At 43.5% G+C, this 24,123-nt stretch overlaps 1 protein-coding gene across 1 annotated transcript in view; it reads right to left on the bottom strand.

The window, feature by feature from the left end:
* Nucleotides 1-6,804: 6,804 nt before the first annotated feature.
* The window catches only part of EXT1 (exostosin glycosyltransferase 1), a 156,345-nt gene continuing 139,026 nt past the window's right edge, over nt 6,805-24,123 (bottom strand). Inside the window, exons 5-11 of the mRNA XM_065753655.1 lie at nt 21,149-21,281; nt 19,748-19,866; nt 18,956-19,051; nt 16,133-16,222; nt 10,872-11,032; nt 9,763-9,934; nt 6,805-7,184 (exon numbers count right to left, since the gene is read on the bottom strand). Coding sequence (XP_065609727.1) covers nt 6,999-7,184; nt 9,763-9,934; nt 10,872-11,032; nt 16,133-16,222; nt 18,956-19,051; nt 19,748-19,866; nt 21,149-21,281 — 957 coding nt within the window. The 3' untranslated portion in view covers nt 6,805-6,998. The remainder of the gene's footprint in view (nt 7,185-9,762; nt 9,935-10,871; nt 11,033-16,132; nt 16,223-18,955; nt 19,052-19,747; nt 19,867-21,148; nt 21,282-24,123) is intronic.

The following is a 24,123-nucleotide window of genomic DNA, read 5'->3' as shown; positions in this document are numbered from 1 at the left end:
CTACCTCAGCAGCTGTTGTTAATGTTTTGTTCTTGAAATACCACCTTGTGAAATTCCAGGAAACCTCATATCCTATTTTTCTAGAAAGAAAGCTACCTGGTCCTCAATGTACTTTGCCACCATCAGCACAAGAATGGTTAATTACAGACAGGAGGCAGGAGGAGCTGGGGCTGAACAGAGCTGCTGCAGCAGGCAAACACCCATCCGTTCTTAATGCGCAATAGAAATGCAGGTAATGTGCAAAGCAAGCTGCACTACCTGGAGCAGGCAGCTCATAAAGCTCGTGTACATCCCCGAGTGCGATGCCGAGAAACAAATGTGTGGAATAAAGCACATCATGCAGCAACTGTAATGTCACCGTCACACAGCTCCAAATCCTGAGCAAAATCTGTCTCCCACCAATAGCACTGTGGATACAATTAGCTCGGAGCTTTAGGAAGAGAAAGCGGAGAGCTGCTTCTTTTCTTTCTGCTATACACTTAAAAGAGAAAATAAAACAAGATGTTGATCAGTGCCAACTCTCTTATCTACCCCCATTCAGGGGACAGCACAATGAGACTCGATGGGATTTTTTCAAAATAGCCCTACAGTCAAAAGTGCATTTAGAGTTGAAATGATTACACACTAAATATTTTGGGTCAGATCCTTAAGTGTGAGTAAGCTGTCCTAAGGACTTCCTGGCCTGGCTTTGATTCATTCCAGCAATCTGTCTTCACTCCCAATGTGGTGGCTTAGCACACAAAACTGACAGTCAGTGTGGGATGCCCCTCACCCAGCATCTATGTCTCCAGTGAAGCTTATCCTTCTTTGACAGATTGCTTCTCTATATGCCTATATGGAGACGAAGTAGGCACGATTTCCTGAGAGACAGTTCATGTGATTTATTTGGAATTTGATGTCCAGCTGCCAGAGGTGCAGAGCAATAGCAGAGGTTCAGCTCAGGTTTGCACTTCTGATGCAATTATCCCAGTTTTCTCCCCTTACCTCATTTTGGTTCATATCATGGGGTGCACAAACTTCATCTTTTTCAAGTGAAACAAAGCCACATGATGCCAAAGTACATGCAGTCCACCTCCACTTCTAAGTCTTGCTCTAAGATGCACATAGTGTGAAGTCAGTTAGCTACTTGCTAACGTAAACAGCAGCCTTCTGGTAGCTCCTGCAGTTGCCGTGCTCTGTATCTAGTCAAATGAATTCCACCCCAAGTTATTTTGTATAAATAGCATGGTCACAAGCCAAGAACTGAAGTGTTGAAGGAGTGAGAGTGCTGTTCTGGGATTGTTTTCAGGGTGGCATTTTTTTACTCTTGTTTTCTGGCAGGGAGGAACCCATAGCCAATAGCAAACACCAGTGTCTGTTGGGATGCTCTACTTTGGAGGTCCCTGTCCTGACCCAGAAAGCCAGGAGCATGATGGACAGGATGACAATTTAAGGATCTCTCCATGCTCTGACAGTCTGAACCTCAGAAAAGATAAGGCCAACCCAGGCCATCTCTGATGGGCACAAACCAATGGCAAATCTCACACATTCCTGCCAGTGACATTATCAGGACCTTTCCCACTGTGGGATTCATCAGAGCAGATGCTGGTACCTGTGCTGCAGGTCTGCAGTCTGTCAGCAGAGAAGTCATCTCACGTAAGATGCAATTTCCTGTTACAGTCCATGTCCAAAGTATGGGCAATCCCCAGAAACACTTCGCTCTGCCCCCTGACCATGCTGGGAGATGGTGAGGTCCAGCTCTGACAGACCAGAGTGCTTTGTAGGTACCTGAAGTTAGGTGGAATGACTGTGGTCCTCAATGACTGCAATGGGCTTCTGACAACCCCTTAACAAGGGCCAATACTTCAATGCATTCTCAGCCTCGAGGGATCAGCCTTCCAAGGCTGATGCAGCACTTTTTTCCCTCCACACATTTATAGTGACTCCTATTAAAAATCAGTGTTAGCTACCCATTACTGTGTCACAACACAGAGATACCACCTGGCCATACACAAGTGGCACAGATAGAGTTTTTTCCTGGCCTCAGGTAAGACTAAACACCTGTCTATGTTACTGGACTAGTTCCCACTGTGCATAGATGCTATACCACATATTTCATCTATGTAACAGTTGGATACATACCAACATCACTCAGTTCAAGCTGAGGAGAGAGCAGATACAGCAAAGTATCATCCATTTCATCATCCTGAACTCAAGAAGCATGGCAATCACGCTCCCAAATATTCACTTTCAACAGTACAAGGAACAATTGTTATTTCACCTTAACAATAAAACCACACTGCAACAGAAATGTATGTCCTTTATTAACAACTTTTCAAAATAAATCTGAAGAAAAAAAGTCTTTGGTGACACTATCTATAAAAACAACCTATTTTAGATGGCAAACCTATGATGTTATACAGGTTAATGAAGTAAACCAAATTATATGGCTTTTTAATTTCTCACTCTCTCTTTTTCTCTCACTCACACACTTCAGGTTTAATTGCACCACGTTTCAATAGTCAAACAAAGAGGGAGAAACACTTTAAAAAAGATGTGGCAGCACTATGAAAACATTGGCAATGCATTAGAAAAATTTTCTCCAAAATGTACATTTTATACAAAATAAGAGTGTATTTCTGTTTGCCTCTTTTTTTTTTTTTTTTGCTTTACATTTGTCCACCTCTGAATTCCCGTTCCAGGTTTCCATTCTCATCCCCCGAACACTGTACATATTGTCTCTCAAAATAAATATACAGGATTATGTACAAGCTCACAAGGCCCATTGGACTAACTCACTTAAAAAATGACAAAAAGGTGGGAGGGGGCACCCAGAAGCCTCTGATGAGTCCTGAGAATCCCCCTACTTGAACTCCAACTTAAAAACGTATGTGAAGACAGAACAGTGGTATAAAGGCCAACTTGACTTGGCTTTAAACAAGGGTGAGAGGCACAAGACCTGGGAGATGTTCCAGCAGACACCAGGAAGGCCCCAGGCCGGTCCCTGCCAAACCCCAAGGACACCCACTGAGACGACCTCACAACAGGCCGCGCTTCTGGGTCAGCCCAGAGCATGGGCAGGTAGCCATCCCCCGGTGCTGTACGTTTAACTGAAGGAGTTAACAGAAGGGCTGCCTATCCATTCAGGGCCTAGGAACACTGAGTGGCCTTTTATTTTCAGTATAAGAGGAGAGAGAGAGAAAGAGGAAGACGCTGCATTTTACACTGGCAATGTAAAGATTTAATGAATAAAACTCTACTTCTAGCTGTTCCTGTCATTGTTTCAGCGTCAAATGATTGCTTCCATTCTTGAAAGGACACCTTTTGGTAAAGGAGCTATTCTAAAAGGCGCTCATTGGTGAAAGATTAATTCCTTTGTCAAGGTTGGCTCTGAGAAAGAAATTGGAATCTGAAGGTGATCAAATCCGCCCTGTTTTCAAATGAAAAAGATCAAAGCGCTCGATAGCCATGCATTAGCACACCACTGTGTTCATAATGGAACTGTTACATAGCTTAAACATTCACATTTGGAGAAAGCTATGGTAATAGCTAGTTTTTCACAAAATAGAAAGAGGGCAAAGGAATCTCACACAGGCCCAAGGGACTGCACGGAGAGCCAGGCACTTTCTATCTTGGAAGTTTGCCCCTGTTTTCGCGTCTCATGTTTCTCATTACGAAACCCTCCTCCAGCAACAGATCTCATTCAAATTATCTCTGGGAAGGATTTCTCTTTCTTTTTATTTTTTATTAAATTCAATTAAGAAATCATCAGTTCTTCCAAACTCTGGTCCCTAGTTTTGCTCTGCTTTGATGGTATGGATCTGTCCACATTCATCCATCCATCTCACCCCTGATTAAATTAAGGTCAGTAACCTTTACAAAAGGCCACACGAGAAACACTCAGTCAAGTCATCAGGCATTCAAGTACCTGTAAAGTAAAGGCTAACATAGCCTGCTGCTCATGAAAAAATAAAAAAATAATTTAAAAAAACCTACAAAAGGAGCAACAAGGAGTGAACCTTGTTTCAGCACCGTCTGAATTAAGTGTGGAAAAAGGATGAAGAACCATTAACTTGCACGTAGGATGTTATAGGTTAAACGGTGATTGCTATCACTATGGGAACAATGCGGCTCTACCTGACACACATGCACAGGAGGCCTGGGAGCACGCCTGGTGTCTGCAGGAGCACCGTCTGACAGCACCCACACCAGGTGCACCAAGCCGAGCATCTATGCTGAATCTGCATCCAGTTCTTCCCATGGGTGTTGGTGCCACAGACACAGAGATCCACCATTGTCCTGGCAGCCATGAGGTATATTCCTCCCCATGGAGATGGGTCTGCTCGGTAACACACAGCAAAGGGGAACACGCCTATCTATCCTGAGTGTTATGCAGCTATGCCCATTATTGTTTCTTGTTTAACTAGTGATTTGTAAACAGAAAGGACCTCAAACCGCATTCATAGTTTTAGCACAGTATCCCTCAGCCACCCTGAAAATTGATGGTGACCCAATGTCAAACAGCTTAAAAGCCTGGCCTTACTTGATGCACTCCAACACTGAGGAGCCACTCCCATTGCTAAAACTCCAAAATGACACTAACTGAAAGACAGGAAGAATTAAAATTCCTGTTTTATGTAGGGCCCCCCTTTTGCACTCTCTGTCCCCAGGGATGCTGAGGACATATTCACACAGCCTGCCTGACTCATGCAGTGTCTGACACATGCTCCAGCAGGTCTGAGAAGACATACTCCTGTTCCTGGAGGAGCTGCCTGATTCTCAAGAGGACGAAGTAGCCAGGGAGCCACTTTACGGGATGTGGGGAGCTGAAGTAGTAGCTCACCATACGGAGAAAGGAAGATAGCCTGCTCCCCTTCCCTCCCTGGTCCTGTCTACCTACCCTTGCTTCCCCACACATCTCACCATATGCTGATTCAACTCTCTAAAATGGCATTACAAAATGGAGCTGGGGAGGCACCTCTTCCTTCCAGCAGCACTCAGTCACTGGCTGCAGCCCCACACATGTTGTGGCAAATTCCTTTCAGGATTTGGTTCAGATTCAATGTAAAATGTCAGGAACCTGACGTTCCTGCCCTAACTCGTTGTGCTTTGTTCAAATATCGCAATGCATATGCAAAGCCAACCACACTTTGCAAGTCCCTACATGCCAGATTGCATACAAACATTTAGTAATATGTACTTTGCAGTTTTAAAGCAACTTTCAGTTAGGGGTTTTGTTCTTGCCATCTCAAGAGAAACTGTTTAAGCTTTATGGCATCCCCTCTAATACCAGTAGCTATTACTCTGACAAATGAGGACCTGTGCACGCCTCAGTTAAGGGAGCAGCTTAAAGCTGTGCAATACATCAGTGATTGAGCCTAAACGAAACGTTAACCCTGGTGTACTCTTCAAATCATGGAATCCCAAAATTGTTTGATTTGGAAGGGAACCTGAAAGGCCATCTAGTCCAAGTGTCCTGAAATGAACAGGGACACCTACAGCTCTATCAGGCTGCTCAGAGCCCCATCCAGCCTGACCTTGCATGTCTCCAGGAATGGGACACATGCTACATCTCTGGGCAACCTGTTCCAGAGCCTCACCATCTGCAGTGTAAAAACATTCTCCAGCTACTATTCACCTCTGATACAGAACAGCCTGGATGCCAAGGAATGAGGTATAGAAAGGCTTGCTGGTCCTTGCTGGGCACCCTCACTATATGCTCTTGCTCTTGGGGTGGTTATCGCTACAGAACACTCCAATGCGCCTCAGAGATGAGACTGTGAAACGTTTTTAAAGTGCTTGTTGTCTTAGAAAACCATCCCAGCACCTTCCTGACTCTTCGTTTTCAGTCTTTGCTTAATAAAATATATAAATAAACAAAGCGCATCAGAAAAGTAAACAGTTGAGATATTTCCACTGAAAAAATGCTTCCATCTGAAATGATAAAACCACTGTGGAGAGTGAGCTACATCGGTAGTTCCAAGGCAGGCTTCGGCCCAAGTTACCCTGCCTCATGCAAACCCGAGAGCCTGCTGCCGCAGCACTGACCTCTGACAACACAGTTTGCTTCAGGAGAGAAATTCTCCAACTATTTGCACTTCCAAAAAATGAAATGAAAAAAAAAACAACCAAAAAACCCAACGAGGAGAAGCCCACAGTTTGATTTCATATAAAACACTTCGTTAGAGGCTGAATTCCTGCACTTCAAGAACTAACATGCTCCCTTTCTGCACCAGCACCCCTTCTGCCCTCAACACAAAGCTATTTCTGGAGATGCAGTGGCTGTGTCCTGGTGGCAGTGCTACCCCCAGCCATGCTGCTCCAGCCCAGCAGCAGGGCCATGCAGACAAGGCCTTGCTGCAAGCAGCCCTGTGTTCCTGAGTGCACAAAGGCCCCGCTGCCATCCTGATCGCGGCAGGTCTGCTCCTCTCCCCTGCCCAAGGCCAGCCCTCAGCCAGCAGGACCTACACACACACGGTGGGCTCTCTGGTTTTCTGAGCTCTGCTGTAGTGGCCACAGTCGGTTTGTGGAAAACAAAGAAAACAAAATATTACAAAAATCAGCAGTTAAGGAGAAACATAATACTTCATTTCTGTCCCGCTTGTGCTCAATTTGTTTCTGAACCCGCCACATTTTCTCCCTGTGAGATTCAAGCATTTAACGTCGCAGGGGAAAATGAATGAAAATTGCTATGACAATCAAACGCATGAAAGAAAGAAATGGCAGCTTTGAAATATTCACAACCAACACAATTTTGATTAAAGAAAGAACTCTGTTTTTAATAGTTTTTTTTTATCATTAAAAAAGTTTAAACCTGCATAGCAATCATTTCAAAAATAATTATTTAATGTTCCATAATGAAACTGTACACAACCTAGTCGTGAGCGACAGAGGCCTGCCGGGCGGGGAAGCAGTCCGGAGCCGCCATGTCCGGGCGCGGCTGGGCCCGGCACAGTCCGGCTCCATGTGCCGGCAGCCATGTGGGGCTGGGGCAGCTCGGCCCCCCCGGGCAGAGCTCCTCAGAGTCGTTCAATGTCTCGGTACTTCTTCCTCAGGATGGAGACCTGGTCTTTAAAGAGGACAGGGTCGAGCCTCATCTGAGAGTGGATCAGCGGCATATAGCCAAACCAGCTGGCAAAAGTGTTCATGCAGCTCTGCCGTTGGGCGAAGTGGTCGGGGTCGGCCCAGCGTGAGGCCCGGGACGTCTGTGTGGAGAGAAGCAGAAGTTAAGCGGCAGCTGGAAGGCAACAAAATGGCAGCAGAGGCAGATGCAGAGCCATGCAGCTGCAACAGAGCTTGGTAGCTCTCCATCCTGCAGAAATGTCTACAGAAATCTGCTCTGTGGGGGGCTTCAAGCCAGGGGTACCCTCCCTGGCCTTCAAAACACTGCTGAGGGCAGCACAGTATGATAACTGGAGGCTGAACTGTGGCTGGCCTCACCTGCAGCGTAACATGCCTGGGCACACCATTCAAAACCACAAGGAAGGGAGGGGAGGAGAGAGGGAGAGGAGAGGAGAGAGGGAGAGGAGGAGAGAGGGAGAGGAGGAGAGAGGGAGAGGAGGGGAGGGGAGAAAAAAAATTAGGAAAGGGAAAGAGAGAAAGGGAACAGAAGAGGAGAGAAAGGAGGAGAGGCAAACAGAAAGGAAAAGGAAAAAGGAAAAGGAAAAGGAAAAGAAAAAGGAAAAGGAAAAGGAAAAGGAAAAGGAAAAGGAAAAGGAAAAGGAAAAGGAAAAGGAAAAGGAAAAGGAAAAGGAAAAGGAAAAGGAAAAGGAAAAGGAAAAGGAAAAGGAAAAGGAAAAGGAAAAGGAAAAGGAAAAAGAAAAAGGAAAAGGAAAAATGTCCAGACCTGCAGAAATTTCTGCATATTTCAAGTGCCTTGTAACTAAGCTCAACTGAAGTCCATACATGCCTGACATTACTTGTTTGCAAATGTCCAGCAGGGAAAAAAGAGAGTGCTTCCAAAATGGATACCTGTCCAGATCAGTGAGGAAGGCAGTACTGTCTTATGGATGGAGAGAAGAAGTTCCACATTATATCATGATAAACTCTGACATGAGGAAAAGACCACAGGTTGCAGATATGCAAAATCCTATGGACTAATTTTCCAAAGCTGAGGACAACTATAATTGCAGTGAAAGTCTACTGAAACAGCATCTCTGAGAAAATAAGACCTAACAGCTTGAATGCAATTACTGTTCTCTATCTGTACTTAGACTACGTGTATGAAAACAATAGAGCTAATATTTAAGAGAAGCTGTAAATGCTGTGAAATTCCTCTGTTTTGTTTTGTGCCACTTCTCACGTATCTCCATAGCACTTACGTTTCCACTACACTTTAAGAACAAATAAAAATTCATAAGCTCAAAGTGTGTTAATTAAAATATGAAGAAACTGATAAAGTCAGGGAACTACCAAAGGATTGTTGTACCAGACTTGATCTTTATCCAAGGCCTGTCCAGTTCAGCACAAGTGGTAGCTTATTATGTGCATTGATTACAGACTCTATGATTATACAGAGTCACTAAAGGCAAGCAAAAGCTTGTTGCTAGAGGATTGCAGCAGACACTCTGGCCATTAGCAATGAATTTCCATATGACTATTAATCTCTGTCACAACATTGAGGTTATGTTAATTTTTTATTTGTCTTTCAGGGAATTATGAACATAGTCCATTACATTTCCCAAAGCTGCATGAACAACTTGTCTTTATGAGAGAGTTATAGTTCGTGGATGATTCAAGCTACCTGCACTGACAAAAGAAAAATGACTGTTCAGACTTTGCCAAACAACCAAAGCACACTCCTGTGGAGAGGTGAAGCTCTAACTACATGTAACAGGCACTTTCTGGATCATACCTTATTGCTCATGTGAAGTCTTCTAGGTACCTGGATGACTCAGAATTGCTTAATACTACCTATGCATGAGATGAAAATGCAGTGGCATACAGATAATGGTGTGTACAAACTGTCATGGCCACCCTCCTGCCAAAGATCTGGGTAATGCTAATAGGAGAAAATGTGAAGGGAAAACAGAAGGCCTCTTCATTCTTCCTGACAAATGGCAAAACTGCTAGTACTGATAACAGACATTGCAGCAGCACAGATAGGAGATTATTTAGGACTCACAGGTAAGGTATGACTTCTTACTGTTCCCATTGCTCAGTCACACAAAGGGAAGAGCAGATACACCCCAAGTCAACATGTATCCTTGCTGCTAGATTGTATATACATTTCTGCAATGACAGAATACTTCTCCAATAGCTGGAAGAGGCCCCACAGTATGCATTTCATGGCTCCTATTGAGTTATGGTGTCACCATGGGGCAAAATGTACCTCTATTGTGACAATCAGTGCTTGAAAAAACTATATACTTTAAAACAGCACAGGGATGGCCCAGTATATAATATTCATAAAAAATAATTAAAAATAAATAAGCTTTTTAGAATTTACTTCTGCTTCTAGCATTTTCTGAGGTCTTCTCTCCAGAATATTTAATTAGAAAACTTGAGTTTAACTAAAATTCAGACACCAAAATCATAAGTCCCATGAGTTTGGGATCACTATGGGTAATGTAGTGTAAGAAATTATGAAGTAGATGCCTGCCAATATTCCTTCTGGATTTTATTTCATTGTAATAAGAAAATCTACTATCTACTTATAGCTCTGTTAAGCTAAAAACTGTAAAAAATAGCCAGAATGTTATTCATTCTGTAATTCTAATATGGAATTCAAAATGTTAAATTATTAATACATCCCAACAGCTAAAATGTGCTACGGATACATACCTGTCCCATCATGGTCTCTTTATACTGTTTTTTCTGTGTTACTTTGATTGGAGGCAATTTTGTCACAGCTGACACCAAAAAATTCATTAGAATGTCCTCACAATTGGCCAGTTGGTCCACCATATTCTTTAGGCTGGCAGGCAGGTAATGAGTGTACAGGTAGTGATAATATCTGGAAAGTAACAGCAGGGTTATTAAGAGAAGCTGCTGGGCTTTCAGGGGTTATGAATTCCAACTGAAACAAACATTTTGTGTTCAACTCTGCATATGCCAGATCTATTCTTTAGTCCTCTAACAGGAAGGGAGAACTGATCAGTATCTCACCAACACTGCAAACAGCGTTAATCGAGAAACAAAATATACACCTTTCTTAAAGAGCTGGGTAAAGAGAAATAATGCAGACCTATGTATCAAAAGAGCACACCTATAATAGCTAACACTGAAGAATGTATCCCCCATCTTTCTTTTCAAAACTGTTCCATCAGAGAGAGCTCTGTTATATCAGCCTGCTACTGTCCTCGGTGTTCAAACTGTTCTCCTCTGGACCTCTGTCATCCCCTACAGTCCTCTCCTCTGCTGGGATTTGCATTAGGTACTGCAGAATACGTTGACTTTCTCCTAACATCTACAGATGCCTTTGGTCTGCAGAAGTTCTAAGAAGGGGGCTTTCTCCAATACGCTGCAATACGCTGGCCTATGATGTGTCCACTGCACTACATTTTTAGAGTAGCCAGAAGATTTTGCAGATTGCAACTGTCAGCCAACACATACCCAGTGCTGCTCTGGAAGTAAACCCCTTTCTGCTATGCTACAGGCCATTCAGTTGAGCAGCTTAATGAATTCAGGAACTCTTTGAAGTGCGTAATTCCTGATGTTAAAAAGAGCAGTCTGCCCGCCTCAAAATACAAGTGACTTCAAAGAGACCCAACAAACGCAATAATGATTACCAGATCCCCAGAGCTAAACTGAGAACTTAAATTATTACCCCATAAAAAGTAGACCCATTTATTATCTTTCCATTTTTTCCCCTCCCCGGAAGAATGTCTTTCATTCCCCACTACCGCTTTGTTTCATACAGGAGGAGGACAGACGATGCCCTGGGTTCTTACTTGTGGTAAATAGCAGCTCCTGTCAATACCATGGAATAGTCATTAGTCCACTTGGAGGTATAGCCCCACCTCTCCTTAGTGTTGTCCCAGAAGTGACTGCGAGCAGGGTACCCTACAATCCTCTCTGGAAAGCTCTGCCAAACTGTAAAGGCAAAATCCACCTGCAGACAAAGGCACAGGCCAAATGAATACCAGAATTGTTTCAATAAATGTCAACAAAACAAAATATTACCTTGCCACTAATTCATAATTCAAGATCTTGGAACTGTTGCAAAACATTAATTCTATGTATTCATCAGTAAATTAAACTGACTGCTTGACATTTTGCCCTATAATTATGCACATTTTAATGGTTTCTGTTAAAGGGAGTCTAGAGTATCACAGCATTACATTAACATTTTCAAGCTTGCCCTTTACATATCAAACCTTTTCAAGTTACAGAAAGAACTGGTGTAGGTGCATGCATTTATACGAGGGCTGCTCCAAAAATAATGCCTCCTACTGTATGACGTCGGCCCACAGAGTAAGAGGTGTATGTTGGTGGTATGGTAGTATTTGTTGAACCTTCCCACCAACATTCTGTTCCCTGCTGTTGTCATGCTACAGATGGCGGCAGAGGCACAGTCTGACAAAACAGAATGTCAACCATCAGGTTGGACATTAGGAAAAATTTCTTCTCCAAGAAAGTGGAATGGGATGCCCAGGGTGGTGGTTGAGTCACGGTCCCTGGAACTGCTCGAGAAACATTCAGATATTGTACTCTGGGACATGGTTTAGTTGGAAATATCGGTGGTAGGTGGACAGTTGGACTGCATGATCTTGGAGTCTTTTCTAATCTTGGTGATTCTATGACTCTATGAAAATGGTGTTTGATATGGACATGCATGTGAAGCAAAGGTGTGGAATTGAATTCCTTCACGTGGAAAAAAATGGCTCCCACTGACATTCATGCTTGCTGAACATTTATGGATATAAAAAAGGTGAATGTCAGCATAGTGAGGTGGTGGGTAGTGAAATTCAGAAGTTATAACAGTGATGTGAAAGACAAGCCACATTCTGGATGAAATGAAGAGTGTCTTGATTAGTTCATCTGCATGAATTGGAGGATTATGACCAGGGAACTGTGTACAGAGCTGAATATTGGCTTCAAAGTACTGAAAACAATGGTGACAATGTCAGAACATCACAAAATTTGTGTCGAGTGAATCCATCAAATGCTCACACAGGAACAGAAAGAACAGCGTGTGCAAATTTGTCAGGACCTTTTGAACCAATGTGAGGCTGAAGGTGACAGTTTCCTGGATCACAACATTACTGGTGGCAAGATGTGGTGTCACTACTATAAGCCGGAGTCAAAATGACAGTCCATGGAGTGGTGACATGTGAGTTCCTCACTGAGGAAAAGGTTCAAGATGCAGCCACCAGCTGGTACAGTGATGTGTGCTGTCTTTTGGGCTAGGAAAGGGGTGATCCTTCTGGACTTCCTGGAGCCAGGACAAACCATCAGCTCTGACCATCATAACACTAAGCTGAAGGCTTGAACTTCCAGAGTCAGGCCAAAGAAGAAGACAGCTCTTCGCCTGCAATGCAACAACACCAAGCCCCGTACCCATTTGAAGATCATAGAGCACACTGCCAGTCTGGGCTGGACTGTCCTACCACACCCACCATATAGTCAGGATTTGGTGCCTCCTGACTTCCATCTGTTCAGGCTGATGTAAGATGGACTGCATGGGCAACATATCCTTGCAATGATGCTGTCATGGCAGCTGTCAAAAGAGGGTCACTTCCTCTGGTGTTGATTTTTACAAGTGTGGCATGCAGGCTCTTGTTCATCACTGACAAAAATAGACAGCTACTGGTGGTGACTACGTAGGAAAACAGTGTCATGTAGAATTTGCTCTATCAAATAGTGATAGTGTGCTCGTTGTAACTGTTGTGGTTTCCGTGGAAATAAGTAGGAGGCATTACTTTCAGAGTGACCTGCGTACTTACATGCAATATAGAGTGGTAAAAGCCATGTGGATAACTGAACCTTCTGCACATATTCATGCATTTCACTTACCTACCATTTCAGTACTGTCAACAGAAAGCTTGGAAAATCAGGAATCAAACACCTTAAATCATAGGGGTGGCTTGGTAAGATTTAAATAAGCAATCAGTGTGGATCTCCTTTATATTTTCCATCTGTGTTATGCCTTTAAGGCACTTGGAGGTGATACCTTTTAAGACTGTACGTATGACCAAGAGGGTTAAACTTAATAAAAATAAGCTTTAATAAAAACAAAGGTAGATTCCATTGTAGTTAAGCAACTTCAGGAGTTTATGCTTTTAAAAAAATTGATTTTGCTCTATGAATCACAAGAAGATATTAAACGCTGACATAGAGCTTCTTTCATTTTTTTATTTATCCATTTATTTATCTTGCAGAAACTAGCTTAGTAATTCAAATCTCAGAGAACTGACAGGTTGATATGGGATTGCTGCCCTGGGATCCCACTGTAAAAATACTAGTCATAAACAGAAAGGGATGGTTGGGGTATTTTGCAGAAGGCTCATCAGCATTTGATTTGAAAGGTGTTTGGTAAAAATGGATATGGAAAACTTTTTATCATGTTAAAGTTGGTTGGCACTCCACTTCCACTTGGAGCTCAAGCTAGATTAAAATTGTAAAAAGAGTTAAAGGCAATTCCAATTGTACCAGTCAAAACCAAGAGAAAGAGGGACTTGTTTCTGCATTGCATAGTTCCCTCTCTGTACCTGAAACCAAAATGCCTGGAAAACCTTTCAAGAACACAGCCAAAGTCAAAGGTGCAGAGGTTAGATAAAGAATAGCTGCTACGAGAATAGTCACATTTAGTGTGATTATTGTCAGACTTCCCACATTTACAAGCACTTCTATGAAACAGAAGAGTCACACATGTACTGGAACACAATGCTAAGGACTGCTTATTTTCTTTCAAGTTGTTTCAAGGAATCTGAGGCCAACTAGAAAGACAATGTGCACAAACCAGTTATCGTTTTGATAGTTCTGATCTCATCCAAATCAGTACCACATGAAAGAGCTCAAGGTTTTTTCCCCTGTAAAGGCTTGTCCTATAAAGCCTGACATCTGTTTTCTTTCGAGATGTTCGAGAATCTCAAACTTAAATAAAGAAAAAAGTGGCAACACCCACTGTCTTCACTTGTGAATGCGAGTATCTGCCCCTGTACCCACTAAACCACCCACTCCAATAGAAAAAAAAACCAACAAACTGGTCCTTATCCTGTGTAATTTTGCAGCATTACCACTCAGCTGATCAGCAGGAAACGCCAATCCGGCTGCCAGTCTCTTAAATCCCCATATCATTCCTAACTCATGCTGATTTCTAATTACTTCCCACACAAACATCCCCCAGTGCACGTGACTGAGCTCCTCTCAAGAGGGCGACCGCATGCCATTCTGCTGCGAAGGGGAAACTCCATGAGAGATGGACAGGGCAGAAGATGTGTCTGGCAACTGCTCCTCCCAACAGGAATGTGATCGTGTTTGACCACGTTGCTAAACCGCTTCTTCTGGACCCAGAAGCTTTGCCACAATGACCACACATGAGCAGCCAGTTCTGAGGGAAGATTCATACGACACGCTGCACGTCAGCGTTTGAAACAGGCTGCTGCTTTGTGTGAGCTGCATGACCAGAAGTGAAGAAGTAGAAAGAACCCAGTTCTTCTCAGAGAGCCACCAAAAGCACGGGGGTGGGAGGCTCAGAGCCAAAACCTACCATGCAAACACGGAGTATCATGTTTATGGGAGGGAAGAATCCACAAAAAATGCATACGTCATTTCACACAACAACAAATATTTGCATTTCAAAATGTTTGGTGTAAATTATGGCATGCCAAATGAGAAACACTTTGTTTTACACGCATTCCAGGAGCCCAAATGACTATAAAATAAGGATGATGATAAATACTAGGCAAAACACCCAAAGCCCCAAATCTTCCTGCAGCCCACAGGTTGGACTGCTGTATACCTACCACCTCAGGACAATGAATCCTGGCAGTTTTTAGCACGAGCAGCTGAGATAGCCCCCTTTATCCCAAATGAAAAGCTGCTTAGGATCTCCAAACCCAGGAAAATGTCTTCTTTTTTCAGTGTGGTGTTTAGGATTTTTTAGCTGTGCAGGGCTTGGCACATAAGTGATTTGGGAGCAGCTGCATTTTCCTTATCTCGTGACAGCTACCAGGATGTAACCTTGGTATCATGTAGGTTCAAAGCCATTTGAAAAGCAAAAGAGGGCTACCAGGGCTCCTTCTGGAGCAGCTCAACCACAGCACAAGGAAACCATACTGAGGAGAAGAAAAGCTGCAATTTCACCCATTTAGAACAAATCCAGCGACATCTTAGGGTGTATACCAGTGACAGGTGGCTAACGCTAGGCATTTCCCCACTAGCAGCAATTGCATCAGTGAAAAGACAACATCACTGACAAAGAAAGCACTTTCATAAAGGTGAAATGAGGAGAAAGGAATAGCCATGGACATGGGAGAAAAAAGAAAGGGAAAACAAAAGAAAATCAATTTTTTCAAGCTATTCCCTGGCCGTCATTAATAATGTATTTCCCAAATATTGCACTCTATATAAAGTGTCATCAGTTTCCCCTGTGGTTCTCAGGAAGAGGTTCCAGAAATCAATACTCATCCCAGTTGTAAAAATTGCTTTTCTACAGTATTTTTCTTTCTTAGCGCTATCTTGCTCTTAGCACAAACACTCCAACACCTAAACTAGCAAAGATTTCCAACTTTATGTGAAGACACAACAGTCAGCAAGAGAATACTCTCCAGCACATGCTGCATTAGATGGCAACACCCTCCTTTGGAGCAACAGCAATCCCTGGCTGCTAACACTCCTTTTTCCCCACCTACATCCTACTGGTAGCACAGGGAGAAAAAAAAAAACTTACCCTAATCAGAAAAGTGAGAAGAGAGTATTAAAGTCGACTGCTCTTGGCTGCCTACACCCGCCCGCAGCTATGTTACTAAAATAATAAAGAACGGAAGAACCATATGCTAATGATGAGCCAATTAACTGAGGTGAAAAGCTCTTCTGATGGCAGTCAGTGGCAGGGTTTCTGAATCAAGTGCAAAACAAAAAATGTGAGGAGTATCGCAGGAAACCTTTTAACTTTTGGCCACTGGCAAGGCCAAGAGAAGAGCCTATGTGCTGTGCTCAGGATCAGCCGAGGAGCTGGGCAGGCTCTGCAGACGTCAGGGACCCTTACCTCAGTGGTCGAAAGCACGGTGTCCTCATCCAGGCTTAGCACTGCATCTGTCACTATGTTGTCGTAGGGTAGGAAGCGACTGCTCATGACCTGTGTGTATCCAAGGCAGGAAAGGGGAGAAAAAAAAATCACTTTAAGGATTAATTTCCTTGGGAAATACTCTATTTCTTTCCTACTCCTATGTCCTTTCATCTGAGGCACATCGCATGTCTGTTTGACAGAAAGGACCACTCAGCTCAGGAGGGAAAGACTGTCATTTTTGTCACTCCAGCAGTCAGTTTACACTTTCTACTTGAGGGATAATTTCTGAACAGATCTCTCTCTTTGGAGTAGGCTGCCTTCCTTATGTGACAAACTGTCATGGTCCACACTGAGAATTAGATGTACCAGAGCTTCGCTGGAAGCTAGGACTGTGCCTCTGGCCTCCCATGGGGTGTGAGGATTAGAGACAACGAAGTGATGACAAGGACTCTGTAGCACTCATAAGGTTAGTTAGCTAGGAAGCTAAGGAGTATAGGTTGTGTGTGAAGGAGGTTATGCTGCCAGGACTGTACCCCTGTCAGTGGCACAGCATCATTTCTGGGCACTGCTGTTGCATCAACAGGGAGCTGCTGCCACGCGATGCAATGTTATCTATCAAAAAAGGAGAATACGCTAAGGAAGGTGATTATCTGTAGGGCTTCATTTGCTGTGAGAATTATGTTGATATTGTAGCATTTCTAAAAGTCACATTTTCAAGTGACACAGCTATGTACATATAAAATCTATAGGCAGAATGTTTTTTTTTTTTAAGTATGGCAGGATAGTCCTCACAGCAATAGGAAATGGACGGGAAAGCGAAATCAAAAAGATAACAGCAAGAGATGAGAATCCATACCGTTTCTTTACAAGACTAATTAGCACCTTCTCACAACTGATGAGTGATAATAAGGACACGATGCTATTTGTTTCCTTCATTTGCTAAGAAAAATAGCCTGTGTAGATAATAGACTTTCTTTCAAGCTTATTATGCCAAGAAATCACTACAAAAAGCATGCCTACTTAGGGGAGATCATCTTCTGGAAACAAGGACACAGAGGAGTTTTTCATGTAGTTTGTTATGGACATGGTCACTCCCATGTCCCTTGCTCGGAAGCAAGACCCTAAATCTATGCCCCGATTCAGAGGGAGCTCTGCACACACATTCAGAAGGTTCACAGTGTCCGTCTGGAGAGCACCTCTTCACCACAGTGATGGGCCTTGCTCCAGGGAGGCCGTGAGGAAGAGGTGAGCTGCCAGGCGCTGGCAGTTCTGCATTGCTTATGCAGAGGAAAAGCAGAGCAAGAGGCCATCAGGACACCAAGGTTCTCACCCTATTCACTTACAGACCATGGAAAACAGTCAGAATTACCCAGCTGTTTTCTTTAGGTAGTTAAAGCTCTGTTGTAAAATGCATGTGATAATGCATCTTGATTTCAAGGACAGGAGTGCAGGTTAGGTAAAGGCAGACCTCTGTGATCCCCTGCATGTAGTGACTGTGCCTGCCAGTATGCTTCAGTTAAATCTGAAGATGAAAAAGTAGTTCCTTTGTACAACCTTTGAATTGAACAGCTCTGGCTCCGCATGCTTTATCCAAACAAGCAGCTTTTCTGCACAAGAAGTCATTGGCATACGTTGGGATATTAGAGAGATGAGAGTGTCCACTATAAACACACCTTTGTGTACTCAGGAGACTCATTTGTAATCTAAACAGTGCCCGGGCCAATTTCTACAAACACAGAGGAACCGGTCAAAGGTTTTCTCCTCTATCTCACCTCTGCAAGCTTTCCAGAAAGGAAGAAAAAACGTGCAGTGTTCAAAAGGCTCAGAAATCACTACAGCCTTTCTCAGTCCTGCAGCAACTCTCCTGATACATATACATGGCTAGCTAAAGGCACAAGCCATTGGATGTAAACTTGGCAGGGCCCTTGCATTCCCCTTGTAAAGATGACTGGGGCAAAAGACCAAAGATAGGACTAGAATTTCAAAACAGGACTGTACAGCCAAAGCAGCTGAAAGTTCTGTTTGTAAACACAGAGCTTGAGAGCCAGATGATGAAGATGACAGAGGGGAGCAGCCCACACGTGTGTCAGTCAGAGCCCAGAAGTCCACAGAAGCAGCTCTGCTTCTGTCAGGCCTAACTTTGGAAAGGAATCATCCACTCAGTGTGGATTTCTAAAAGAAGCCTCTTTTCTCATTTGGGCACTGTCTCTCTCAGCTCTGTGGAACTGCAAACAAACAAGTCTGTTGCACAGCAGGAGATGACACAGTGGTTTTATTTCCATGCAAGCAGCCTTTGTCCCTTCCTTTGTTTCATGGCAGGATCCCCTCACTGACAGAAGTATCCCACAGGGCTGTGAAAGAAGGTCCTTTTCAAAGGTGGGTGAGCACTATTCACTCTCATCTCTTCCTCTTGTTTTTGAGCCTGTAGCTGATCCCCAAGTCTTGCCTCTGACAGCTCAGCGGTGAATCCAGCTGTATCACCACTTCCACGCATCTGCAGGGATGCAGAAATCTCCAAAGACGAGGTCAGAACTATCTACTTTCTGGACCACATTTCAAAACAGGTCTCCACCTGTGAATCTCAGGCTGCTGGCATTAATTGCCATGCTGGTGATTTCTGAGAGTGTTGGCCATGTGCATGAAATACGATTCTGTGACCAAGCTGATACAAGGGGCCAAGGAACAGAAAGGAACCGTCACACAGTTGGGAGCTACAAAGCTTTCATCAAGGCAGCTGGAAAAATAAATTTGAGTCCTGTCAGAGAATATATGCAATCTTTTATGATGCCTCTATCCACATACCTTGCTCTCTCCTTCAATGACTATGACAGGCACAGAAGTGGCAGGCCAGCGGTGTTTGGCTGGGAGGGGTTTATCACAATTCCATAAAACAATAATCTGAAAGAGAATATTGGACCATGATCAGACACTTTTTGTGGCAGTGCACTCCTAACCCTACAGATTCAGACATCCAGATTTTGAATGTCCAGACTAACAAGAATGATACAAATCTGTACAAAAACAACACTTCCTACAGTAATTTCACTCATCCTGATTATATACATCCTCTCAAGTAAATGTAAACTGGACAAGAACTCAGGAAGTCTCAGTTTAAGGCAGGTCACATGGATATATCTGATTTACTTTGGCTAAAATACTTGTGATTATCCATTATCAGAGGGTCCTCCCACTGAACTCCCAGAGGTTTCTTTTAGAGAAACCAAAATCTTGGCACTGCTGAGTGTAAGAGCCACAGCAGGAGGAAAGGTAATCATGTAAGGACTCCTGAGACACAGACATCCTTTAGCAGTTTATAGCATATGCAATCCTGATCTTCAAAGTGCAGTCATTGTTCTATCTGTCTTGTGAAACAAAAGGGTTTCATTATTGTCTCTGTTCCAACCACATTATACTCAGAACTTTTGTTTCCCATGCATGCAGGTCACAGACACTAGACATCTCAGAGAAAAGAAACATGAGAACTAAAACAAGGGTTTGAAAGTAGACTGAGAAGACCTGAAATCAATAGGCTCTTTGGTCCTGGGTCAGTAGTTCTGTCTCTAACGTGACTGACAGTCAAACAGTGCTACTCACCTGTGCACAGTACTGGGACTTGGCTACAGCAACCAGGAGTTTCAGCACAGGCTGAGATTGGGAAACCAGAGGAGTTACTGCATGGATAACGGCAGTGAATGTGGGGAGAGGCTTCAGACCTGAAGCAAAGAGATATGCGTTTAGTAAAGACAAAATTTCCCCATTTAGTAGAGATTAAAGGACTCAGAGATGGTAAAACAGCCTGTGCTTAATGCAAACCTTGCCAAATCATTCAGGCCATCTCCTTAAGTTATGGATACTAACTAGCCCCAGACACTTCAGAGATGACACTTCACTTTAACTCCTACCTCCTCTGAAATACCCGACTCCAATACAATTACTGTCTTCTCTTACTATTTCCACATTAGATCTCTTTCCTTCATCCAGTTTGCCCCACAGATAATAATACCTGGTTTGCTCAACGAAGTTTCTTTCTGGACATCGGCTGCCTGGTTTTGCTGCCTGGCTCTGGATGCATGGCAGGTACATCCTGATTTCCAGAACTGTGTTCTGTTTCCTCAGTGCCATCACAGCCTCTTGTAATGCTTTTGCTCTTTCTGGATCAATCCCCATCCACGTGCGTGTTCAGTTACCTCCTGAGCTGATAATTCTGTTTACATCCTTGCCTTTCAATTCTGATATTTTTGTCTTGCTGTGCTTTCCTTTCCTGCCTGAAATAACAGACCGTACTGGCTTCTGCCTTTCATTACTGCTCTCAGTCTTATCTACATTCATCTGTGTGGGGTCACAGTCATTTTTCATTAAAATTCCCACAGAAACCTTCTTCTCCTTCTTTACCCTGGTAACTGTGAATTTTTAGCAGGTGGGCAGCACAGATCCACACAAGTGTGATGGCACAGGCTGAGCCAAAAGTGGAAGCAGTCTCATAAGCAGGATCACTTCAGGCTGCAGGCACATTCCCCCACAGAATTCATCACTGAAGCCCTGCTTCAGAAAAAGCCACGGGCCTAACTCCTAGTCATCCCTTCTGGAATCCATAAGAGGACACAGAGTATGGAGAATAAATCCATACCAACTATGCACTCCAATTACAAGTGTCATGGGTAAATTACCACTTTTCCAATTTGCCAAGCACAAATAAACAAAGTAAGCAAAAAACTATCCCTCTTATGTCCCCTCGGGCCACGAATGGGTCAGTAACTCAGGCATTAATTACCAGCAACTGAAAAGTATGAAGGGACCCGATTTTTTTTAAAGCCATATTTGCAGGCGAGAGGCGCGTGATGCATGTTGATGAGTCAGACACATTCCAGTCTGCACTGAGCAGGGAATGGAAACACAAAGCATCATTAACTGGAAATGAATGGTAAGCTGGGCACATCCCATTCAAGGATCAGTGACATTCCAAGTACCACTGCAGTGTAGGAAGAGTTCACTCACCAAGATTAGCATAGTAGTAAGGAAAATCTCCCAGATATGAGGAATACTGTGGCAGTACAAATAACCCTCCGGGATGTTTGTTCCATATTAAGCTGTTACGTGATATGTGCTTAAATATTCTGTCCTGAATAATCTGGAAAACAAGAGAGGCAATGGCTGTTAAATAGACTCTAATAGCCACTGGTAGGAGCTTTGGGGACTCCAAATGACTGGAATCATCACTCAGTTTGCAGAAAGCTGAGGTGCACGAATTCTGAGACACTCCTGCTTAATCTCTCTCAAAATGACACAGAACCAGTATGCTTTGACACCACTCCAGCAGCTCAGGCTCTGTGTAGCAGGCTTCGGAGCACCTCATTAGTCTCTGTGGATGTGGAGACCTTGCAATTCACTGCATTCTGTATTTAAAGTCAATCGTTTCATCTATTAGAGTGAGTTAGCAGTAGTACGCCCGATTAGTGCATTGTCAGTTTTACTATCCAGAACTCACACAAGATAATTATTTTAGGATGGCATTACAAAGCTAGGTATTATTTTGAGATAACAAGAGCATTCAAAACCACAAAGACTTTCAGCAAATCAAGCTGCACTAATTATTCATTTTTGCTTATTATAAAGGGTTATTAGTATTCAGATACATCACTGATTCCACGTCTCAGTTCTGCAACAACTCCTTGGCTGAAACAGAAAAAGACCTTGTAGCAACTCTGCTGCCTGTCTTCGTGGAGGGCCACAAACAGATTCCCAGAGTTTTAAGGGCAGACCAGATTGCTAGGTCATCTACTTTATCATCTGGAATACCACAAGCCACAAAAAAAGATACGGGGCCATATAATTAATGTGTATTTATAAAACTAATTACAGTTACTTCAGATCAGTTGCCACTATGTAAGAACCAGTCTGGTTCTTACACCAACAAGAGCATTCCCAAACTTGCTGCAAAGGCATAACAACATTCAGCAGTGGGAAGTTAAAGCTAGACAAATTCAGCAGCCCAACGAGGCACAATCTTCTAAGTGCAATCTGCTGTTGGGCCACACGTTCTTACAGATTTGCCTTCCTTTGGAACATGAGAGATTGGCAGGTCTGGCAACAGGATATTGGAAAGGGCTGGGAGATGCTGAAGGGAGAATCTTCTGTTAAGACAGCTAAGCAAGATTTCCTTCCCTCCTTCTGCAGCTCATCTTCTGAGATCTCCTAAGGAGATTTCATGTAATTGGTGGTTCATGCAGTGCCCAGGGCTCAAATGCCAACAACATGTTGGTTCTTTCTGGCCTTAACCTGGGCTTATCTGGGTAAAACTCTGTGGCTTTGAAGCAAATCTGCTCCCTAGGTCTATTCTGGCCTTACAATCTATGACACTGAAGAAGGTCCTTCTATACAGCACTGAGGAAACAAAAACAAGCAAAAAGACCTCAAATAACAAAGAAAAGCAGCTGCTCGAGTCGAAGCAAGCTAGAAATCTCTGCAAGCAGCTGAGTTCAAGGACATTTGGTCAGTACTGAACATGATCAGTCATCTCCCTGGAATTCTTGATTGTGATGACAAAAAAAAATAAATAATAAAGCACTATTTATCTTGTGCTACACAATCCACTGCTGGTGGCCATGTAAGTACAGTTAACTTGGGGCAAATGTCAGGCATTTGTATGCTTGTCTTGATTTTGCCTACAGTCAACTAGCATTACTAACATGCAGCAATTTGCTGACATGTCTAAGTTAATTTCACTTATTTTTGTGTGGGAATAACAGACTTAATGACCATATTTCCATCACTGACAAGAGCGGATCTGGCTATTTGGAAAGGGAGGTGTATCAGTTGTCAGGCCTCCTGGGTGGCGGGGGTTGTGAGGGAAAAAAGAAATCGACTGCTGTTTTCCATCTGCAAGTTATACCCCTGAACAAAGACAGAACCTAGAAAGTACATATTTTTGAGTGTTTACCACGAAGCCTAAATACTGCAGCTCCTTCCTCCCGCTTTCTCAGAACTGGGGCATAATCAGATAAGGGGAAGTCTGTGAATTTACATGGTCGGGAGGTTTTCACAGACGGCGGAGATTTCCATTGAGCTGGTAGCCAACAAGGCTGCAGGGGAAACACATGGCTCGTGTTCAGCTCTGCCTCAGCGCACCCAGAGCGTGAGCAGCTCTAACATGGAGCAGACCCTGATGCCACGCGGGGTATGGGGCCCTGGGTGCACAGCAGGCATACAAATCTCACTACCACAGGAGCTGGCCTGCACCATACATCACAGCTCACCAACAGGGATTAATTTATCACACTCCTGGTCTACATAAGAAATCTAGCTGTCTGCAGTGATAGAGGGGAGAAAAGGCAACTTGGCAGAAAGAGAGCAGAAGTGTATAAAAAAAGATCACATGGGGGATCAATCCATTAGAATTCAGAGTGTGCAGCATTACCCACGTTGCAGGGACAGACAGCAGCTATACAGTGTCTCCAATGGTGAGGCATGACAGGAAGTTTAATAAGAGGAGGAAGGTGTTATGAACTCTATCGAGATCTCCCTTTTTTTTTTTTTCTTGAATTCATTAATAATCCAATATTTTTGTCTTCCTCACCTTCACATTTCAAAAAGTTCATATACTGCCTTAATCACTGCCTCTTCCTAATATGCCCCAGCCAAGTGCTACACACTTCTTGTATGCTTTTTGTGCTGACCCCTCCCCTCCTCTCTCTTCTTGAGCAGAGCACAGAGCATGCTGCACAGGTACTTAGGTGTGTCTGGGGCATTTTTTCACAGAAGACCAAGCTGAAAAACTGCAGATTCACTGGCACATCTGTATGGTTGGTGCTGCTGCTGGAGCAAACCCATACAAACACCCACCTCCTAACTCACACTGTGCACTTGGCATCAGGCAGCTCCTCTGTGCCTCTGGCCAAGCACTTCAAACCTCCCATTTTGGGCTATGAGCCATTTGTCTCAGGTTACTAAATGCTGTGAAAAGGTCAAGGACC

The sequence above is a fragment of the Cyrtonyx montezumae genome, unplaced genomic scaffold (genome assembly GCF_038088225.1).
Source record: "Cyrtonyx montezumae isolate F1298 unplaced genomic scaffold, pur_monq_1.0 scaffold_8, whole genome shotgun sequence".
In the NCBI taxonomy this organism is placed as follows: domain Eukaryota; kingdom Metazoa; phylum Chordata; class Aves; order Galliformes; family Odontophoridae; genus Cyrtonyx; species Cyrtonyx montezumae.
This window is presented reverse-complemented; position numbering and strand designations above follow the sequence as displayed.